Source organism: Haliaeetus leucocephalus, unplaced genomic scaffold, assembly GCF_000737465.1.
Source record: "Haliaeetus leucocephalus isolate CR32 unplaced genomic scaffold, Haliaeetus_leucocephalus-4.0 Scaffold0, whole genome shotgun sequence".
Taxonomy (NCBI): Eukaryota; Metazoa; Chordata; class Aves; order Accipitriformes; family Accipitridae; genus Haliaeetus; species Haliaeetus leucocephalus.
The window spans coordinates 25,778-44,448 of record NW_010972436.1 but is presented as its reverse complement, the minus strand read 5'-3'; the positions used below and the strand labels follow the sequence as shown (position 1 = coordinate 44,448).

General features: G+C 43.3%; 1 protein-coding gene across 2 annotated transcripts; it reads right to left on the bottom strand.

Moving 5' to 3' along the window:
- Window positions 1-498: 498 nt before the first annotated feature.
- Window positions 499-14,123, bottom strand: POLDIP3 (polymerase (DNA-directed), delta interacting protein 3). Of its 2 annotated transcripts, XM_010565111.1 has the most exons (9): window positions 14,025-14,123; window positions 10,486-10,873; window positions 8,022-8,099; window positions 6,079-6,174; window positions 4,011-4,193; window positions 3,004-3,081; window positions 2,278-2,407; window positions 1,360-1,426; window positions 499-993 (listed from the first exon to the last, which is right to left on the bottom strand). In XM_010565111.1, the coding sequence occupies exons 1-9, from the start codon at window positions 14,081-14,083 to the stop codon at window positions 819-821; spliced, it is 1,254 nt and encodes a 417-aa protein (XP_010563413.1). In that variant the 5' UTR covers window positions 14,084-14,123; the 3' UTR covers window positions 499-818. The 2 variants fall into 2 exon arrangements, with proteins under 2 accessions (XP_010563413.1, XP_010571558.1); XM_010573256.1 differs by lacking the exon at window positions 8,022-8,099.
- Window positions 14,124-18,671: the final 4,548 nt, after the last annotated feature.

The window sequence follows — 18,671 nt, the reverse complement described above, 5'->3', positions numbered from 1 at the left end:
TGGATTTCCTCTACCTCCGAGCACAAGACTGGTTCTTATTTTTCAATCCAGAAAGAAGAGAGCAACTGAGCCTAACCCTACATGGCTAATATAGTCATTGCACAAGTGCCAGAGCCTCTCCCACTGACCCCTACCTCTTTGCATTACCAGAGTTGAAGCATCCCTCCCACAGCACAATCGGTGGTGCACTTGTGCCTATGTTCATTTTGCCTGATGCCTTCCATTGGCTGGTATACACAGTGGAAGCTCAGTTTTTCACACTTCTCTGTCACAGCTGCTGAGCAGAAAAATGTCCAACAGCCAGAGTGAAGTAGTATGCCACCAAATGCATACAAGTCAAAGATGCAAGATGGTGCTTCCTGCATGGAGCCACACCTGACTTTGTACCCAGCAGTGCAATTTCAGAAACAATGTGGTATTCTCACCTGTTAATAATCAAGGGGATGCACCTTTTAGTTAAAGGTCAGTCAGAAGAAAAGAGAAGGAGATCACCACTCCTTCCCTTGAAGTCTATGTGCACTTTTAATGGCCACTAGGGGCTTTGGAGTAAAGGAGGGAGTTACATGGTATATGTTTGGTAATACATTAGTGGCAGAAGGGGGAGGTTAATCCTTTTGGAAAAAAATCATGGAAGAAAACTCCAACTATGAAAACAGAAAGTACACACACAAGAGGAAACACTATTGTACAGTAAAGTATCAATCATAGAAAACAAAAAATTTCAAGGCAGGCAAATGCAAATAACATCTGCACTCCTGCACTTTTCTCATTCCCCAACTTAAATTTGAGTTTTCCAGTCCACTGCTTGCTCCCCCTACTCAGAGTTTAATTTTGAATTCTGTGGGCTGCACAGAGGCAGAGACCCCTGAGGATTTGAAGAGTGCCTTCAAGATAGTGTCAGGGTCCACTTCAGCTGGGGGATTTGAGGCGGCACTTGCACTTGACCGGCGTGGTTCCCCTTCCTTCTTCACTGAAGGGGTGTCACTCAATCGGCTGGAGGATTTAAAAAAAAAAAAAAAAGCAGTATTTAACCTCTCATTATGAAATAAAATTTAACACTATGTCTGCATTTACTGTTATCGGTGTTGCCCCCTTACCAATATTAGAGGTAAAGGTTTTAAATATGCTTTCCTCACAAGAAAACTTCCTCATCTCAGACTCATTTTGAACCTCAGGGCTGGGAACACAATGGAGTCCAGCTATATTGCACTCAGCTCAACACAGAGCGCCACAGAGAGGAAGAGAAGGAAAATATTCATGGGACAACAATTTGCCAACAGTTTCCCTTCCCTCAGGTTCTGTTCAAAAACAGAACCTGCAAACATATTTGGTTCTTCCCCCCACCCAAAGGACACTTACAGCAATATAGGCTGGTCTGAGGTGATGACATTCCCATTCATATGAAGATTGCATTTCATTGGTTGACCTAAACAAAAGCACAATAAAAGTCCTTCTATCAGAACTGTGGCAAGGTAAGACCCCAGAAATATCACAGAACAGTGCAAGCAACAGAGTTCCACATGCTGGGGAAACATGAGAAAGAACAGCTGATATATCTTTTGTTGCAAAATCACAGCAATGGAAGAGCCACTGAAACACTCAGTACAATATGAAGAACTAATTAAGAAGTTACATATAGGTACAAAACCCTTAGCAGAGATACAAGAGAAGCACCCATTCTCAGCTGTCTGTTCCTCATCTGACATTCATAACATGTCACGCATCTAGAGAAAGAAAAATCATCTATTTCTAGCTAAAAATTAACAGCTAATTTCAGTCTATAACAACGCTGCAGGTGGATCCAGATTAAAAATTAGCTGATACTAATAGTTTTACAAGTCCAATTCAAAATGTTTCTGATTATGCCTTGAGACTTTCGCAAATACTAGTTTTACTTGTACTTTGCAAACAGCTATTCCATCAGCAGGGTAAAGCCTTCCTAAGGACTTTCTAGCTCTTGGCACTGGATTAGAAACAAAAGAAATTTTATCTCAAAGTTAAACCAGCGGACTCACCAGACCCTGCCTCTAGCTTTGAGCATTCTCTTTCTAAGAAAATGTTGGTTCCCCCCCCCCCCCCCAATTTCACTTAAACTGTGCATATATTCAGCTAGTTACATAGGATCGTATTACGTAGTCTAGCTCTTGAACTGATTTTCTGGCATTTCCTCTCTTTTGGTAGCTTATGAGCATCTGAGATGCTTTTAAACTCTCTGCTGAGGTGGAAAAGTCATCACTGATTTATCTATCCTAAATGCAACTCTCGCCTCAAACTTACCATCTAAGCACCTGTTGTTGTATTTCTTATATGCTGTGATAGCATCTTCTTTCTTCACAAACACTACCTCAGCCACTCCAGGGTGCACCAGCCGGGCTCGCTTCAGAGCACCACACACACAGAATAGCTCCTGAGGGCAGAGAGTTTTTCATGACCATGGTCACATTAAAAGGTGCCACTTCAACCAAAGACACCGAGTGAGAAAGGTTTAGTTTCCTAATTGCACCATCCATCCTGCTTAGTAAACACATGGCAGACTCTTGACACTTGTCTTACTGTGTTTGCTATGGTATGAGTACTTGGCATTAGTAATACAGGTTGCACAAGCAGCAAAGTTCAAGGCCAGTACTCTAAACATTTGTCACACATGAAGACCAGGCTCATTCTCAGCCTGCTGAGAATGGAAGCACCTAGATAATTTGGATAGGGGCATAAGTTCAAGGAGAACACCAAGCATTACTTGGCATGAACTCTTCTAAATGATGTCAGGTATCTCAGTATACCCTAGAAATGGGATTTTGTCCCATCTTCTTAAGCATATGCTTTTTTAAAAAAAGCAAACAAAATCCAAAACAATCAGGAACCCTCAGAGTTTTTGCTAGGAAAGCAAACCCATGTCATAGCCCTCTTCATTGCATTCACCATAGATCAACTGATTTATCAAAAGAGGTAGGATAAGGGAAGGAAGTGTCACTCATCCACAGTTTGGCAGTAAGCAACACTCACAACAATGTCTTCCTCTGTGACTCGAGGATGCAGATTGTTTACGGTCATCTTTGTGCCTTCCAAAGGACTGAACACCAGCTGCCAACACAAACAAATGCATCACAAAAAAGGTCAGAAATGCAGCAGGCAAGATGGCACAGCAGAGAAAGCATTAAGAAAAAAGTCACTAAAGGGGTGCCTGGGAAAGTCTGTACACACACAAAGGAGAGAGCTACAGCTAATAATGGGAAGTATCAATGCTTACAAAAGCCCAGCTCATCTGATGGTGAAAAGGAGCCCCTTTTCCATGCTAATTTCTCTGAAGTAACTTTGCTCTTTCATTCCCAAGTATAACACTAACTTAATCCACATACATACACAGTACTCTCTGGTCATGTCCACACTTTTAAGCACCCGTCTCTGCTGCGCTCTACACCAGCCAGCAAACCACAAAATATGGCTCCAGCCCCTCAAGAGCATGCTGAACTCAGCATGCCTGGGAACACCTGGTGGGTTACCTGTACCCAACATCAGGCAGTTTGGCAAAGCAATTCCAGCAGGTTGTCTACAAATTGCCTGAGAGGTCATGTGTGTACAGCAAGAAGCTGTATTTGGAAGAATCCTGTTATTCTCCTTGCTAACAGGAGCAAACAAAAGACAACATATCTAGTAGTGTTAAAACACTATTCCTAGGGACATGGAAGCCACCAAGGAGTGTCCAAACAACAACTGCCACCTCCCTGTAACATGTGGACCTTGTGCTCACATGCTAGAGAGAAAAGTTGAGAGAAGCAAGATGCACTAGCTGAGAATTCCCAGTCTCTCAATAAACTCTGAAGAAAAGGATGTTTAAACAGATTTCATATTCTTGGGACATGAGTTGCAGTTATCAGAATAAGCTTGATGGAGTCCCAGAAATAATGGTGGAGGGCAGGCAGAAAGGAGCTGCTCACATGACCAATGAATAGCAAGTTTCAGATGTTTCAGAGACTTTTTATAAAAAGCATCTGCCACTTCCCTGAGCTCACCTCAACAGGTGCCGGTTCTTTTGGAGGCTCCTCCTTTGTCACTAAGGTCCGGGACATGTTTGTCAAGGCTTTTGTCCGCATAGGAGAGGGAGGTGCAGGTGGAGCTGTGTATGTATCGTTCTGGACCACTTTAGTCAGGGGAACAGTCTTGGACAGAGCGAATTTATTGCCACTCAGCCCAGTCTACAGGAAGAAAGAAAAAAGTATCTTCAAGAGCTGCAGGCTACAAAAGTCATCCCTCTTTTCAAGCACCAACAACAGAAGAGTATTACTAGCATGCATTAAGAACCGCACGTCCTTCCCAGTGTCAAAACCACTACAGTGCTGGAGACTTCCAGCTTTGAGACAAAAATCAACTAAGGTTTCTGGGCATAAACAAAAAAAGATACTCTTATCCCAAAAGAGCACTTCCCTCACTAACGAGGACTTTTTAGTTTCATATTCTTCTTAAATGAACTTCACCAGTGTGATTTGAATTTGAAAAGCTCCTTTTATCCAAAGATTTTCAAGTACTTTACAAAGTGTTCACAAAGATTGCTCATTAACAATAAGATTGAGCTGCCCTAGTACAAACAGCAGTACTTCTTCAGAAACACAAAGCTAGGGCACAGAAAGACATGGAGTGTAACCTTTCTAGTTGGAACTACCCGAGTTTAAAAGTCAGACTGAAAATTGTGCTTGGTAGCTGCCATGAACAAGAGATAACACGTTTACTACTAAAAAAACCAAACAACAACAACAAACACATAAGGGTGTTTTTAAGGATCACAAATGGCCAGGAGCTCCATTCTGAATACCCACATAAGAAAAAAAACCCATGGGATAATCATTGCACTAGACTGCCTATGTGATGGTAAAACTACATGCATTTGCTTTTTCAGAACCACAGAATAATTTAGAGCTAAACTATGTCCAACCCCCATGTCTGAAACAGGGTTAACTTCAAAGACGTATGAGGTTGGCTCAGGGCCTTATTCAGTTAAACTCTGAATATCTGAGAATGGCGATTTCACAACCTCTCTGGGTCCCTGTGCCAGATGCTGATCAATATCCTGAGAACTGCACAACTTCCACCCCCTGCCCCTTCCATCCAACTAGAATTTCTTTTCCTGCAACACATTTGTTGGTTCATCTTCTCCCGGTTTACTCCTGAAATGGACCTGTTCTTGCCTTTTCTATGACCACGTATTAGGCAGTGAGAGTGGACAGATCTCACTACAGCCTTCTCTTCTCAGCCTTAAAAGACACTGACTGCTCTCTCATCCTCTCCTCACATATCATGCGCTGCACCCCTCTGACCACTCTGTTGTACTGGTTCTAGTCTGTCAGTGTCGTTCTTGTATCACAGAGCCCCAAAATAGGCACAGAATTCCAGGTGCATTCTCAAAATGCCAAACAGATGGGAATACTTATATTCCTTGATTTGCTGGCTATGGTCTTACTAACATACAATCTACAATTGGCCTTCGTTGCTGGAAGGATGCACTGCTAACTCAGTATATCACTCAGCAGGACCCCCAGGCTCTTTCCTACAAAGCTGCTTTTTAGCCAGCCAGTTCTCAGCTTAAGTTGCAGAGGGTTATCCCATCCCAAGAGCAGGACCTTGCATTTGTCTGTGTTGAAATTCCATCTTCTCCAGAGCATGAGTACTGCCCAACAAGCTGTGAATTAAGATTTTGCATGGCAAGAGATTTCCTGCTTTGATGTCCAGTCTCTAGAAACAGCAGAAAGCTTCCCTTCCTTGCTTGCTCAAACAATAACAGGATAGGTTCAAAGAACCTCCCCAACAAGAAGAAAGTCCAAGAGCTAACATGCAGCAACCTGCCAGCAAGGGAGAAAGCACAAATTCTGGCTGCAAAAGGCCTATAAAACCACAGTTAGCCTAAAAGGACTGCGTCCCAAAAATAACACTAGAAGCATTGGCACAAAGGGAAGGGTGGGAAGCAAACATTTCAGGAGAAAGCATTGTTTACATACTTCAAAAGAACATAAGCCCTGTAAAGCCACAGCCCATGTGTCTACCCAACGTGAGCATAGCATGGTAGGGACGGTTCAGATAATCCCTTACCGCATTGTGCAAGAAACTGTTTGTGGTGGTGATTTTCATCTGTTTGCTAGTAAGGGGAGAAACACTTTCATCGTCATCTTCCATGTCATACAGACCCTGAAGAGAAGCAAGGTAATAGTTTACAAGCAGGTAGATTTAATCTAGACATCATTTCCAAAATAAGCAGTTTTCTCCTGTCTTCAGCCTTCTTCAGGTAACGAACATGACTACATTGGACTTTACACCTGTCCTTGCAGCTTGGGGACAGAGAGCTGAAGGTACGCAAGTCCATTTCAAAACATCAGTGTAAAAACTATCAAACTTCTTTTCCAGAAATGCCATGGTAAAGCTGTTTCCCTGGGTGTATTGAAACCACACAGATTTCTCTAATCCCTAGACCTCATCAGGACTGATGAAACCACATTAATGGAATAAAGCCTCAGTGTCTGACTTTTTAGCACCCTGCTACCTTTAAAGTTGAAGACTGTGCATATGATTTTTTTATTTTTTATTTATTTATTTTTTAAATTAAGCAGATGCTTGCCAAATACATCTGAACCAAACGTTCCTTTTGAATAGCCTGCTCTCCTCAGCACAGCACATATCCATCTGGCACTAGAAGACACTGCACTAGGAGGTTTACTGAATGAATAATTAATTTCCCAGTTCAACTTAACACTCATAGCTCTGCCTTAAAATACTGAGGTGGACTTCTACAAAAATATTTTTTCATAGACTCTAAATAATGCTAAGAAAAAGTCTATACACACATGGCACTGCCCAGAACATAAATCACAACTCAAAACAGCTTCCCATTAATTCAGTAGAAAGGTAAAGAAAAATGGAGGGATTAGCAATGAGAGCTTGCAAAATAAGTGAGTTTTCACGGTCAGCAAGATTCTGGTTTACAAACAGGAAAGTTGTTCCAGTCACAGAAATGAAGGAAATGCTATGAAGGAAAAAAACAAAAGGGATATTAGAACAGAGGAGAATTGTGCAGAAAAGGAAAAAAATGGGAAAACCACTAGCCATCAGGACAATGGACTTCAGACAAGTGAAATGGAATCAAGGCTTACAGTGATGAGGTCAGAATAATGAAGACACTTCCTTAAGTGACAGCATCTGGGATAAGTGAGGGCAGCAGGTCAATGTAGAGGTAACATACACAAATAGCTAAAGTTACCACAGTTGAGGCCAAAAAAACCCCAGGACATGATATTGTGAACATCAGTTTTCCAACACTTCATGTAATGCTTTATGTATACACACACACACACAAAATAAGTAATAAAAACGTGTAATTCCTCTCTGAAAGCACCCAGGGTGGTAAGGTGGCTGAATGGCTGAGGGCTGTGACAAAGGCCTTTAAAATTGGTCCCAGAAGAGACAGCATGAATTCTAGGGTTTTCCTCAAAGCCTGCTTGACAAGGGACATGGCAACATTGAAAGCACATCAGAATACCATTTAACATCATTCACTATCAGGTTTCCAGCAGGGACCCACAGCTGGGATTTCACAGGAAGGTTGTACCCTCTCCCACCTCACTGCAGAACATTTGACCATGTACAATCATATCCATTCTCTGAAGAGGCTGGCAGGATGGTGAATCAAAACAACCACCAACTTGATCTGATGTGGTGTCACTGAGAAATTTACAGAAAGACATCAGACCTAAAGGTCACAGTTTCTAGGAGAAAAAAAACATTAGCACATACAGATAAAAACTGGGCATACCTACTTTGCATTCATATAACACAGAAAGAATTGAGATCAATTAGACTAAATGAAAACCTCAATTACCACTAAAATATTTTAACCACGCAAGAATATGGAGCTAAGCTGTTAGAGAACTTCCAAACACTTTTCTTTCCTACTTAAAGTTTTCTTTGCACCTACCAATGTTTATGGACACCTTCCTTCCCCCCCAACGGTAACAAACAAAGAGCACAGAGCAGGCACACACCTGTTTGTGTGTATGGTTGTTCACGACATTGATCCTCATTCCTGCTGGATGAGACTGTCCAGGAACTGCAGCCTTCTGCTACAGTTAGAGAGAAAGAACCAAACCATTAAATGCTACAGTGCACCAGATCCCCATTTCAGAAGATCAGAGCTGTTAGTTGATACCCTGAGACCACTTAAATGAAACTCACTCTCCTGCTCTTGAACTATGTTACCACAATATGCTATTAGATAATGTCTATGTTTCCTGTAATATGTTAAGTATGAGATAGCTTCACTTAATCAAAGAAATTAAAACCTAAGGTCACGCAGAGGAACTGATTCAGACTGAGTTTTAGTCCAAGATTAGTAGGAACAGGACTTAACTCCAGCCCTGCCAGCACTGACTAGATCTACATTTCTGCCAATACAAAACCATGAATGGGGTAAATCAGTAAGCAAGCTTCTCTTCTTTCACGCTACAGAGAACCAAAGATACCTATTTCCATCAAACTCAACAAGTTGGGACACAACACAATTTAGTTCAGTTACATTTCAAAGGAGAAGTATATACTGTCCCTTCACACTAGAGCTGGAATAAGCTGTAGTGGAATAAAATGATGCACATGGTAGCAGCCTGTTATCCCCTGAACCCAGGAAATCATAACAGAAGTGGTCAGGGAATACAGCTGTATTAATCAACAACTGAAATCAAGCAGCAACTCCCTCAAAAATGCCCTTTGGGTTTTTGAAAAAGCTGGAAGCTGTCCACTACAGAAAGGATGGGTCTTCTTACAAAAATACTCCATAAAGGCAGTAAAATCTTCAGATTTGCATTTTCTCTAGACTGTAACTTACACTATAGCACCCTCATGTTTCAATTCGCTAATCAATTTGGAAACAAGGGTATCTGTCCTACAGAAACACCAGCAGAGCTATGGAAATTCTTTGGATTTCAAAGACTTTTTTCGTTCCTTTATGAGAAAAAAAGACCACAGTACAGGACATTAGGGCTGTGTGCTGCATCTCAGATCAAGATACTTTACCTTGATTCTGCTCTCACATTTGGGAAGAGAGGAGGGCAGTTTGGAATTTTGCTGTAAATCTTTAAAAAAATAATTAGATAATTGCTCATGTACATGGTTTTGCCTACAGTCTTAATCACCATTATATTCTGCAATATTTTTTCTTGCACTATGTTGTCTAACAAACAGAAAGTACTATAGGTCAGACCAAGTCATAAAAAAAAGAGAGTCAGAGTAAATTGGTACTGTACCAAGTCTCTGGAAACTACTTTAACTCCTAGAAACTTTGTAGAAAATGTTCAACTCCTAATGGCTGATAGTGGCGATTTGGCTTAGAAGGACAGCATGAGTACTAATTATCCTGCTAATTAAAGACTACCAAACAGACTGCTCTGTTGCTCTGCAATTAGCCTTTCTTACTGCCACCAAGAGCCCTTTCTTTCTTAGGTCAGCCTGGCAATAAACCTGCAGAGTAATGGGAAATTTCCTAGGCTAATTTACAAAAGAAACATGTTTGATAGTCTTGAGCAAAACCCACAGGTGAACAGAAAGCAGACTCATCTAGGCTTTCAAACTGATGAGAATAAGAGATTTTCTGGGTATGTGTAAGCACACTGTTTATCTTTGGGAGGAGGAAAATGAAACAGGTAGGCTAGGAACTTCAGTTACATGCTTGTAGAGATGAGGAACAAAGCCACTCCTCGAACAACAATCCTGACAATCTGGAAACTTCCGACTCTATCCACTGGACCTAACACACACATAGTTCAACAGTAGTTGTTCCTCTGAGAAATTCGCTAAGATCAAGTTACTGTGCACACAGCAAAGTGAAATTAGGAAATCGTCATAGGTAATCAGCAGGTTAGGGTGACCAACTAATTATATTGCAATTGAAATAAATCTTGAGCCTCAGCAGGAATGCATCATGTAATCGCGCAACTCCCTGGAAGCCAGGGCTTTCCTGAAAACCAGACAAGTAGAAACAGAGAAACTGTAGATGGGCTCATTGAATTTTAGATATTCTTAGATACTAACATAGCCCTATATTCTAAACTGTTACCCCACCACTAGGATAAACCAGTTATCAGGACAATCCACATCAGACTTGCAAAGAGGGGTGGTGCAAGAATGACAAAAAATGCACACGTTTTCTTTGTATTTAGATGTGAAAGAGACTACTTAACCATTTGAGACAACTATAATGTTGACAGATAGGAGTGCTGCTTTAGTCTTTATTGGGCCCAAAATTCAAGTGAAAATTTAAATGAAAGCTGTGATTCTACAAAAAGTCCGAAGCAGCTGCAAGGACACCCAAAAGGCTCTATCTCCTGCCCTACAGGCTGGACTGAACTGAATCACAATCGCTTCTGTTGTAAACATGTGAACATAGTCATGTATTATCATTTCTACTGGACTGCTGTAGAACAACTGAGGGGCTCAGAGGTGGTTTACTTGACCTACTTGGATAGTTTTGGTGATTTTCATGGCTGGATTTACTGTCGCCATAGCTGGGCTAACAGCAGCTGGAGCGCTCCTTTTTAAGCTGATCTTCTCTCTGGCATCCACCACTTTGGTCACCTTTTCGGCAGCAACGCTTTGCTGCTTACGGGAATTCAACATCTCTCGAGCATCCTGCACCTTCCCTTTGATTTTGAACCGAGCGTCCTTTTGAATCAGTTTTTCACGGGCATCTTTAACCCCCAGTTTGTGTCGGGCATCAGTGAGTCCTATCTTCTGACGGGCATCAAATGTCCGCTGGAAGCTGACAGTTGGTGATGATCTATTTAGAAGATTTTGCTGGATCCCAATGCGAGATCTTACACCTCCAAACACTGGCCTTGTGTTAAGCCTGGGGGGGTGGGGAGGGAGAGGAAAAAAAAGTTTCAGGCATTATAAGATGTGATACAGTATCAACAAAAGTATTGGTGTTGCTGTAAACAAAAGCTCATTATTACTGCACAGAAATCCACTCAGGTTAGATGTCCAAATACAACAGTAGAGCTACTAAGCTGTTTTATGCTGGATTTTACTTTCTACATAAAGAGCTAAGGAACCAATTTCTAAAATCCATCCTTAAGCTCACATTTACAAACTTAAGTAAAGGGTCTGACTTCAGCTGTGCTAAGTACATACTGCATTTAAACAAAATTCATCAACAACTTAGGTACTTTGGGGAAACCTTTGAAGACAAAGAGGAACAGAAACAGACTTTCTAGCTTTAGGACAGAGCATCTTCTGTAATAAAATAATATGTCTTGATACAAAGGAAACATGGAACTACACGTGATTTCAAGAATTCTGGGCAGCAAGTTCAGATTTGTGGGAGTGTAGAGGCTTGGATTTTAGGATGTAGAAGCACCAGTACCAATCTCAGTTCAAAGCCACCGGTTTCAAAGTTGATTAACTACCAGCAAGAATACTTATCAGTCAGATTACTTTTTAACATCACTGCCTCTTCTTTAATCTACTAACAGAACTGCTGTGCTCCATGGCCTTTACTTTTTAAGCACATCATCACTACAATACTGGGTGCAGAAAGATAACAGCTGACAGAAAGGACAGCATTTGTACTTGTACACAAGTATTACTAAGAAGCAGCCCATTATGTAGTAAAAGCTGAAACTAGCTTCTTGTTACAGGTCCGATTCACTTTTTCAAAATCTCCCCTAAAAGGAAACAGCTTGTCTAATTTTTTAATACAGTTCCTCCTCTAAGTATTTTTTAAGGTTTTCTTTTTTCTATTGGGTTTCTTCCCCCCCTTTTTTTTTTTTTAAACATGACAAAGTGGTAAGAGAAATTTTAAAGTCCAAGTACTAAAAAAATACTCTTGCTGTTCGCTTTTTAAAATTCAAAATAAGCTACAGATGGCTACAGCGTTCATCTGCTTTCTGAAATGTATTGTCCAGTATTATAAAGTCTAAACGTAGATATCTAGAATTTTGTTACCTAGCTAAGGATCCTATGGCTGCTCTCTCATACAACCAAAGCACACTAGCTAGAAGAAACAGCAGTATTAAGACCATTTATTAAAACATATCCAGAATAATACAAAAGACTAACAGTACCCATAAAGCAACAGCCACATAACAAGACTTCCCTTGCAATTTAAAAAAGCATTAATTTAGCTATGTTGAAAGCTTTCAGTTAGAGCGCTGCAAAGGGCTTAGTGAGTGGTTCTTTTTAATAAGCATAAAAGAGGTCAAAGTAAAACCAGAAATACATGTATCAGCATTTAAGCCAGAATTAGTTAAAGCTGTTAATGACACAAACTAATGAAATCGGTTAGGAAACTCTGTACTGAAGTTTACACCATCTCTGAAGACTTGTGTTTATCCTATAAGCAACTCTTTTCCTCAGACTGTTTAGGCATTTTGTGCCATCTAAAATAAAAGGGGATCTCAAACATCTAATTCACTTTCCAGAACTCCAAGTTCTGGCTTGAATATTTTGTGGATTAGTACATTTTACAGGTGAAGATTTTTCTGTTATTTCATCTAGACTACTGAACAGCATGGATATAATGATTTAAGTTTATTCAGTTTATCCAGCTTTCACAGAGTCAAATTAGCTACCTCAAAAATCTTATAAAATGAGCTAAACATGACAGAGAAATGCAAGGCACAGAAATTCTTACAGTGCTGCAGAGTGATTACTGTTCAGCAAATGCAAGCAGGAAGAATTCCTGGAAGAAATGAGAGTTAAGAAAGGATTTCAAAAACGAGAAAGGAGGTGCTTGCCATATTAAGCAGCACAAGACTGTTCCAAATACGCAGGATAATATGAATGAAAGCACAAAGCCAAGGCCTTGTCTAGACCAGGATTTAAATATGTGTTTGAGTGTTTTGCTAGCATACATTAGCAGATAACTTTTGAAATACTACTCTAGACATACAAGTGCAGACATTCAGAATTAAAACCTACAATTCCCCAATGACCATTAAATAAAAAAAACCCACCACCAACAAAACAACAACAACAACAAAAAGGAGCACACTTAGCTAACACAGATGGGGAGAAATTAATGGACAAGATCTTCAGAAACATCAAGAGACTACGGCAAAAGGGAAGATGAAAAGCTACCAAAGGAGAAGCCACATAAGAACTGCCAACAGCTGCACTGGAGTAAATGGCCCAGCTTACACTGCAGACATCTGCCCTACAAAGAAAGTATCCAGTCTTGTAGCTAATATGTAACACACTCCACATCCCCACGAGGGTTTCAAACAATCTGCCCGGGTATCCTTAACGATGCTACAGAGACTACAATTTCCAAGGGCCAGGCAGCAATTTCGATGAAGCCACTGCAGCCCGAAGCCTCACCTGTGCGGATCCCGATCAGCTTTGCTACAGCTACGGCTCCCCGTGGCACAACTACACCTCCCACGGCTATCCCACAATGCACCATGCCGCTCATCAACCCACCGCTTCTGGGAGCTGCGGGGGGACTGGGCACCCCCAGGCCACTGACTGACGAAGAGCTGCAGCCCAGCAGCAGCTCCTGCCGCAGACAGAGGGCAGCCCGGAGGCGCCCAGGCCCTGCTGATCCCGGCTTGGGGAGCACCACTGGGTTAATCGGCGGGGAGAAGCAGGAGGTATCGGGGAAGGCGCAGGTCAGAGGCACTAGCGAAGCGATGGGCTGTGCCAGGAATCTCGGGAGAAACGAGAAGGGCCCGAGAAGAGAAGGGGATAGGCGGTGGGTCGGCCTACCCTGCCGGGGCCAGAGCCCACGGGGCAAAGCCAGGCACAGGGGGGTGAGGCGGGGGCACAGACCCCCACCCCGGCCCTAGCCCTGAGCGACGGCCACCACCACCAATCTGCATCAAAGGCGCGGCCCCGCAGAGCGACGCCTAAGCCAATGGGAAGGCGAGAGTGGGGAATAGGGCCGGGCCGCGCTGAGGCAGGCTGCGGCCCGCAGCCTCCGGAGCGGAGCGACCAGGAGGGAGACCAGAGGAACCACCGGAGGCCGCCGGGTCCGGGGCGCTGCTCTCCCGACCGCTTACCTCCCTTTCACCGTCACACCGCGTTTCCGTATGAGCTCGTCCAGAGAGAGGTCCGCCATCTTGTCGCGGGGCCCAACGATAAGACGCAGCGAGCAAGACCCGGACATGACATCATAGTGCTTCCGCTCCTCGCCCCGCCTCCAGAAGTAAGGCAGTCCGTTCCCCCGGTCCCGCCCGAGTGCGCGCGCGCGGGGGTGGGGCGGGGAGGGCGTCCCACAACCCCCAGCGGCGCCCGCGCACCTCATTTACATACGGGCCCCGGTATGTCCCGTTCCGATTCGGCCCCTGGCAGCCGTTACGTGGCAAGGAAGGGAAAGAGACGGGGTAGAACAGTCAGGGCAACGGAAAACTAGCGTGGGCGGCGTGGGGAGCTGCTCGCCCTGACCGCGGCAGCTAACGCTGAGGATTCTCCCTGCGGGGCGAAGGCGAGTTAGTTATGCCTTAAACTTATGAGTAAGGAAAATAACGATCCGGGGTGACGCCCGGGTCCTCACTACGAATGTGAGAGGAATTTTTGCGCGGGTACAGGTCGTCCCCAGGTGGCCCGCTTACTTCGCGGGATGCCCGGGTGCTATGATCTGCCCGACCCCTTGTGTGCCGGGTGCTAAGGACAGAGCTGGAATCGCCTGATGTTAGTGCTGGGCCTCCAGAGGCGTGGGCTGTAGGGCGGAGCTCCGCGTGGTGTCTCTACGTTGTGTGACCAAATACTTTTCAAGAAAAAAATCTGAACTAGTGTCTCCCGTGCATCTGCTCTGTCAAGTTTATGCGTCACGCAGTCTGAGCTGGCCTAAAGGTCTTCACGAGGCTTAGAAATATATCATCAAAACCCTCCTAGCATTTCATGTGTCTGCAGGAAGTGATTCCTTTTTCATGCTTTTGTGGGAGGAATTATGCCATTTAAAATCAGACTAAGAAAAAAAAGATTCAATGAAAGAGAAAAGCCTTCTTGTGCAGGCTTGGGCCAAGGTGACCTTTCCAGTGCTTTTCTAGTGTTGCCTCCTGCCCTGGCCCGCCCTTACTCACCGGTTGCGGCATCTGTACCTGCAGGACAGCAGCTCTGGGTTTCACCACAGGCCCCTCAAAAATGCCCTTTGCAGCACAGCATACCCCCAGGACCTTCCAGTGCAGGGTTTCTTCCTGTCGTTGGAAGACACATGGCCAAAACACAGAGTTTTGCTTCTGCCCACAGCTTTGTTTCTCCCCCGGCAGCTGTCAGGAGGATCACTTGTGCGGTTCCCCTCCGCACCCTCACCATTTGCTTCCTGCCATCTCCCTGCCACAACGGCCAGAGCTGCAGTGACCTTGAGGCATCATGGTGTACACAGCAGTGTCCACCGCATCGCTGTAGAGCTGCCGGCCCACCCGTGCTCCATGTGAGATCCACAGGGAGGGTCCTGGGAGGAAGCTCTTGGACTTCAGCAGAGCAGGAGCTGCCAGTGAGGGCTGGGAACAAATGCAGAGAGAGGCGCAGCTGAGGTGGCTGCTCACAGCCATGTGAGGTCAGGATCCCACAGCACAGATTTTCTCTCAGGAATGTTTCAAGCCTTCATGAGCCTACAGTCATACCAGTAGTGATGCCAGGTCACTGTGTTACAGTACAAGGAAAAATCAGGTTTGTACTTGCAAGTTAAAATTGTAACCATAGGAAATTGTGTTAGGTGCAACGAATCATGTTAGGTATTACCACAGAAACCTCATATATTTTCTATTGAATTTTGTATTTGGAAACTAACATTATGATTGAAACAATAGAGGTAATTGTAAAGTGTACTCAAGTGATTAACTAGTAATTACTCGTAAGTTTTGTAGTTCTTTGCTCTCCTGACTAGATGTTTCTGTATGTTAGATGAGAACAATATTGGAACTGACCACCTGTGATTGAAACTGTGTTAAGCTTCAAAGAGCAAGGACAAGAAACTAAGGAAACCATCATGGACACCAGTTATGCTGCTTGGAAACCCCCTTTACCTTTCCCACCTTGATTTGAGTATCGAGGATTCCAATCAGTAGAGCTAAGTGAAATTGACCAATGATTGTTTTTAAATAAGAATATTGATAAGGTTATATAATCAAAGGACCAATCATTATAAAGGTTAAATTTAAGGGTGAGCATAGTGTGCATTTTTCTGTAAAGAAACTTATGTAATGATGATTTGACAGAAAAAGTGTATAAAAACTGATGGATTTTAATAATAGTTCGGACACGCCTTTGGAGGAGCGATCCCCCGTGTCCCCAGCGCTGTAATAAACGAAGTGCCTGCTTCTTAACGTTACATTGGTGTTAAGGAGTTTTATTCTGGATTTCGGTAACAACTGCCTAGTTGTCCTCTGGTATTTGATCTGGATCAAGGGTGGCACATGACTGTATTGCTATCAAAGTAGGGTACACAATAAGTTTATGCCCTTTTTGTGCTGTCTTTCTGCAGCTGTCGAGATACTTGATCAAACTGAGGTGGTGGGGTGGATGATGTGTGACAACCATAAAGCCTGCTGTTGCAAAACTAACAGGTAACATTTCTTTGAGCAAATTTGTATGAATATAAGAGCAGCCCAAGTGGTTCCGGACTAGAGGGCCATCTACCCAGTATCCTGTTTCCAGCCTGCAAGGACCCCCAATGTAGGTCTCTTCCAGACACCTGTCCAGATGCCCATTGACCTCAGTGATATTTGTGCAGCAAATTATTTGGCAAGAACCTCCACTCTCTGCTGTGTGGTGAACGACCTCCTCCTGTTCGTTTTGCTTCCATCAGCATAGTTCTTGCAACTGAAGGCGCAGAGTGCAAGTGTAACCCCCACCCATGCTCTCTTCCACCTGTGATCCCCTAAATCATCTTCTCTTCAGGTGAAGAGTCAAGGCCTCCTCCCCCATTCCTTCAGTGAAGCTCCCTTCCCTCTGCAGGCACCCCCCTTCCCATGCTGAAGTCTCAGTGCTAGGCTGGTTAGGGGGCATGAGTCGTGCTGTTGTGGGAAGGAAGGGTTTAAACCTCAGGATCTTCCATTCCCTGTGTTCATGATTGTTTTACTCTTCCTGTGGGAGACAATAAGCTGCAGATCAAGTTTCACGGATGTCTCCGCATTCTTCCTTGCAGCTGTGAATGAGAAGTCAAATATTTGCTCAGGGACGGACCCAGGCTTCTGCTTCCCTTCTTGTGGCTGGGAGAGGGGGGAAGGTGCAAGCAGTAGCAAAGAGACCTCCCTGAGCGCAGGGGTCCCCACAAAGGGCTCCTTGTCCAAATGTGCTGGGAAAATTTCAGGCCCGCCCTCGCTTTTTCAGAGGCAGATTCCTTGTCTTCCTCGTCGGCTGAGACCCAGGGCATGGAAGTCAGAATGGAGGAGACTGTTTCCCCATCTGACACCAATTTCCTTTTTAAAATATTAATTAGGAAATTATGTGAAGGATGTCATATTAACCTTGGGGTAGTACGTGGCACAGCATTCGACTTAAAATGTTACCTGCGTTGAGTTGTACAGAGGCACACGAAGCAGCTAAAAGCAGAATAACATGGCCAGAGAAAATATCAAGTAAGTTGCCGTGGAGCAAGATCACATCATTACTCAGTCCAGATAAAGTCCATCTCTCACAATGACTGACCACAGTGTCAGATGTGTTTCCTTGCTTTTCAAAGAACAGAAACCCACATGCCCGGTGTGTCAGAAGGCAAATAACTTTTCTAGCCGACTTCAATTAGGAAAGCACCTAACCATCTAAGCTGTTCGAAACCTTAGTTCTTCTCTATTAATTATAACAAAACTATTAAAAATTTAGTATGTAGGCAGTACGCTCCCCCTTGATTGCATTAATACATTCACCATAATCATTGCCTTGACACAGAAACTTTTTGTATGAAAATGATTAAACAATTTTGTAATTAAACTCAAGGGGGAATTAGCTGCAGTAGGGGTATTTTTTCTGTGTCAGGTTTTGTACACAGAAGTACAATCCTAGTAATTACAATAATAATCTCCTGACTTCTTATACATTTCTTTTTTGTTCAGACTGAAGACATAGAGACATTAACATTTTTGAAGCTTATACCAGGAACGTTGGTTAATGTGAGTTCTGTTTGAGTTCCTGTTCTTGTTTATGTCTATAAACTGGATTTTTGTTACTCTGCTAATTATTTATTAAGATGCATGTTTCCTAGCAGGAACAAATTTCATTTTAAAAAATAAGAACAGAAAAAGGACCAAATTTGGGATTTAGCTTGGACTAAACCAAACATTTGCAGAAATAATGGGATATTCTTACTAAGGTAAAAGTTTAAACTATTAGCAAATACACAGGACTGGCCATCTTGTTCGCTTCTTTCTTCGCCAGAGCACTTCAGTTATTTGCGTTGGATGTAACCCAGAACAAAACAGGACCTGTTGTGGTGGTGTTGCTTTTTGCGTGGGTTAAACATGGGTGTTGCAGCAGGAAAGGCCAATTCTCGGAGCCTCGGTGTTGGCTGCTGGGGTGTTCACTTGTCCTGCCCGACCAGAGGAGGCACAGCTTCGCTTCCTCCTAAGCCTCCCATGCATCCGACAGCCAGTTGAGATAATGCATTTGTCCTGGCATCAAACATTGGCACTGCCACTGTGAGCGTCTCACTAAGTATCCTAGAATTCCGAGCTTTCTTACTGATTAAGCTTATATTTTTCAAACTT

Bases quoted from the DNA above. Each gene is read 5' to 3' on its own strand.
- POLDIP3 (XM_010565111.1), bottom strand. From the start codon at position 14,083: ATGGCGGACCTCTCTCTGGACGAGCTCATACGGAAACGCGGTGTGACG. The intron at 10,874-14,024 runs GTAAGCGGTCGG...CCACCCCCCCAG, and splicing joins GGTGTGACGGTGAAAGGGAG to GCTTAACACAAGGCCAGTGT. The intron at 994-1,359 runs GTAAGTGTCCTT...TAAATCCTCCAG, and splicing joins TCAGACCAGCCTATATTGCT to CCGATTGAGTGACACCCCTT.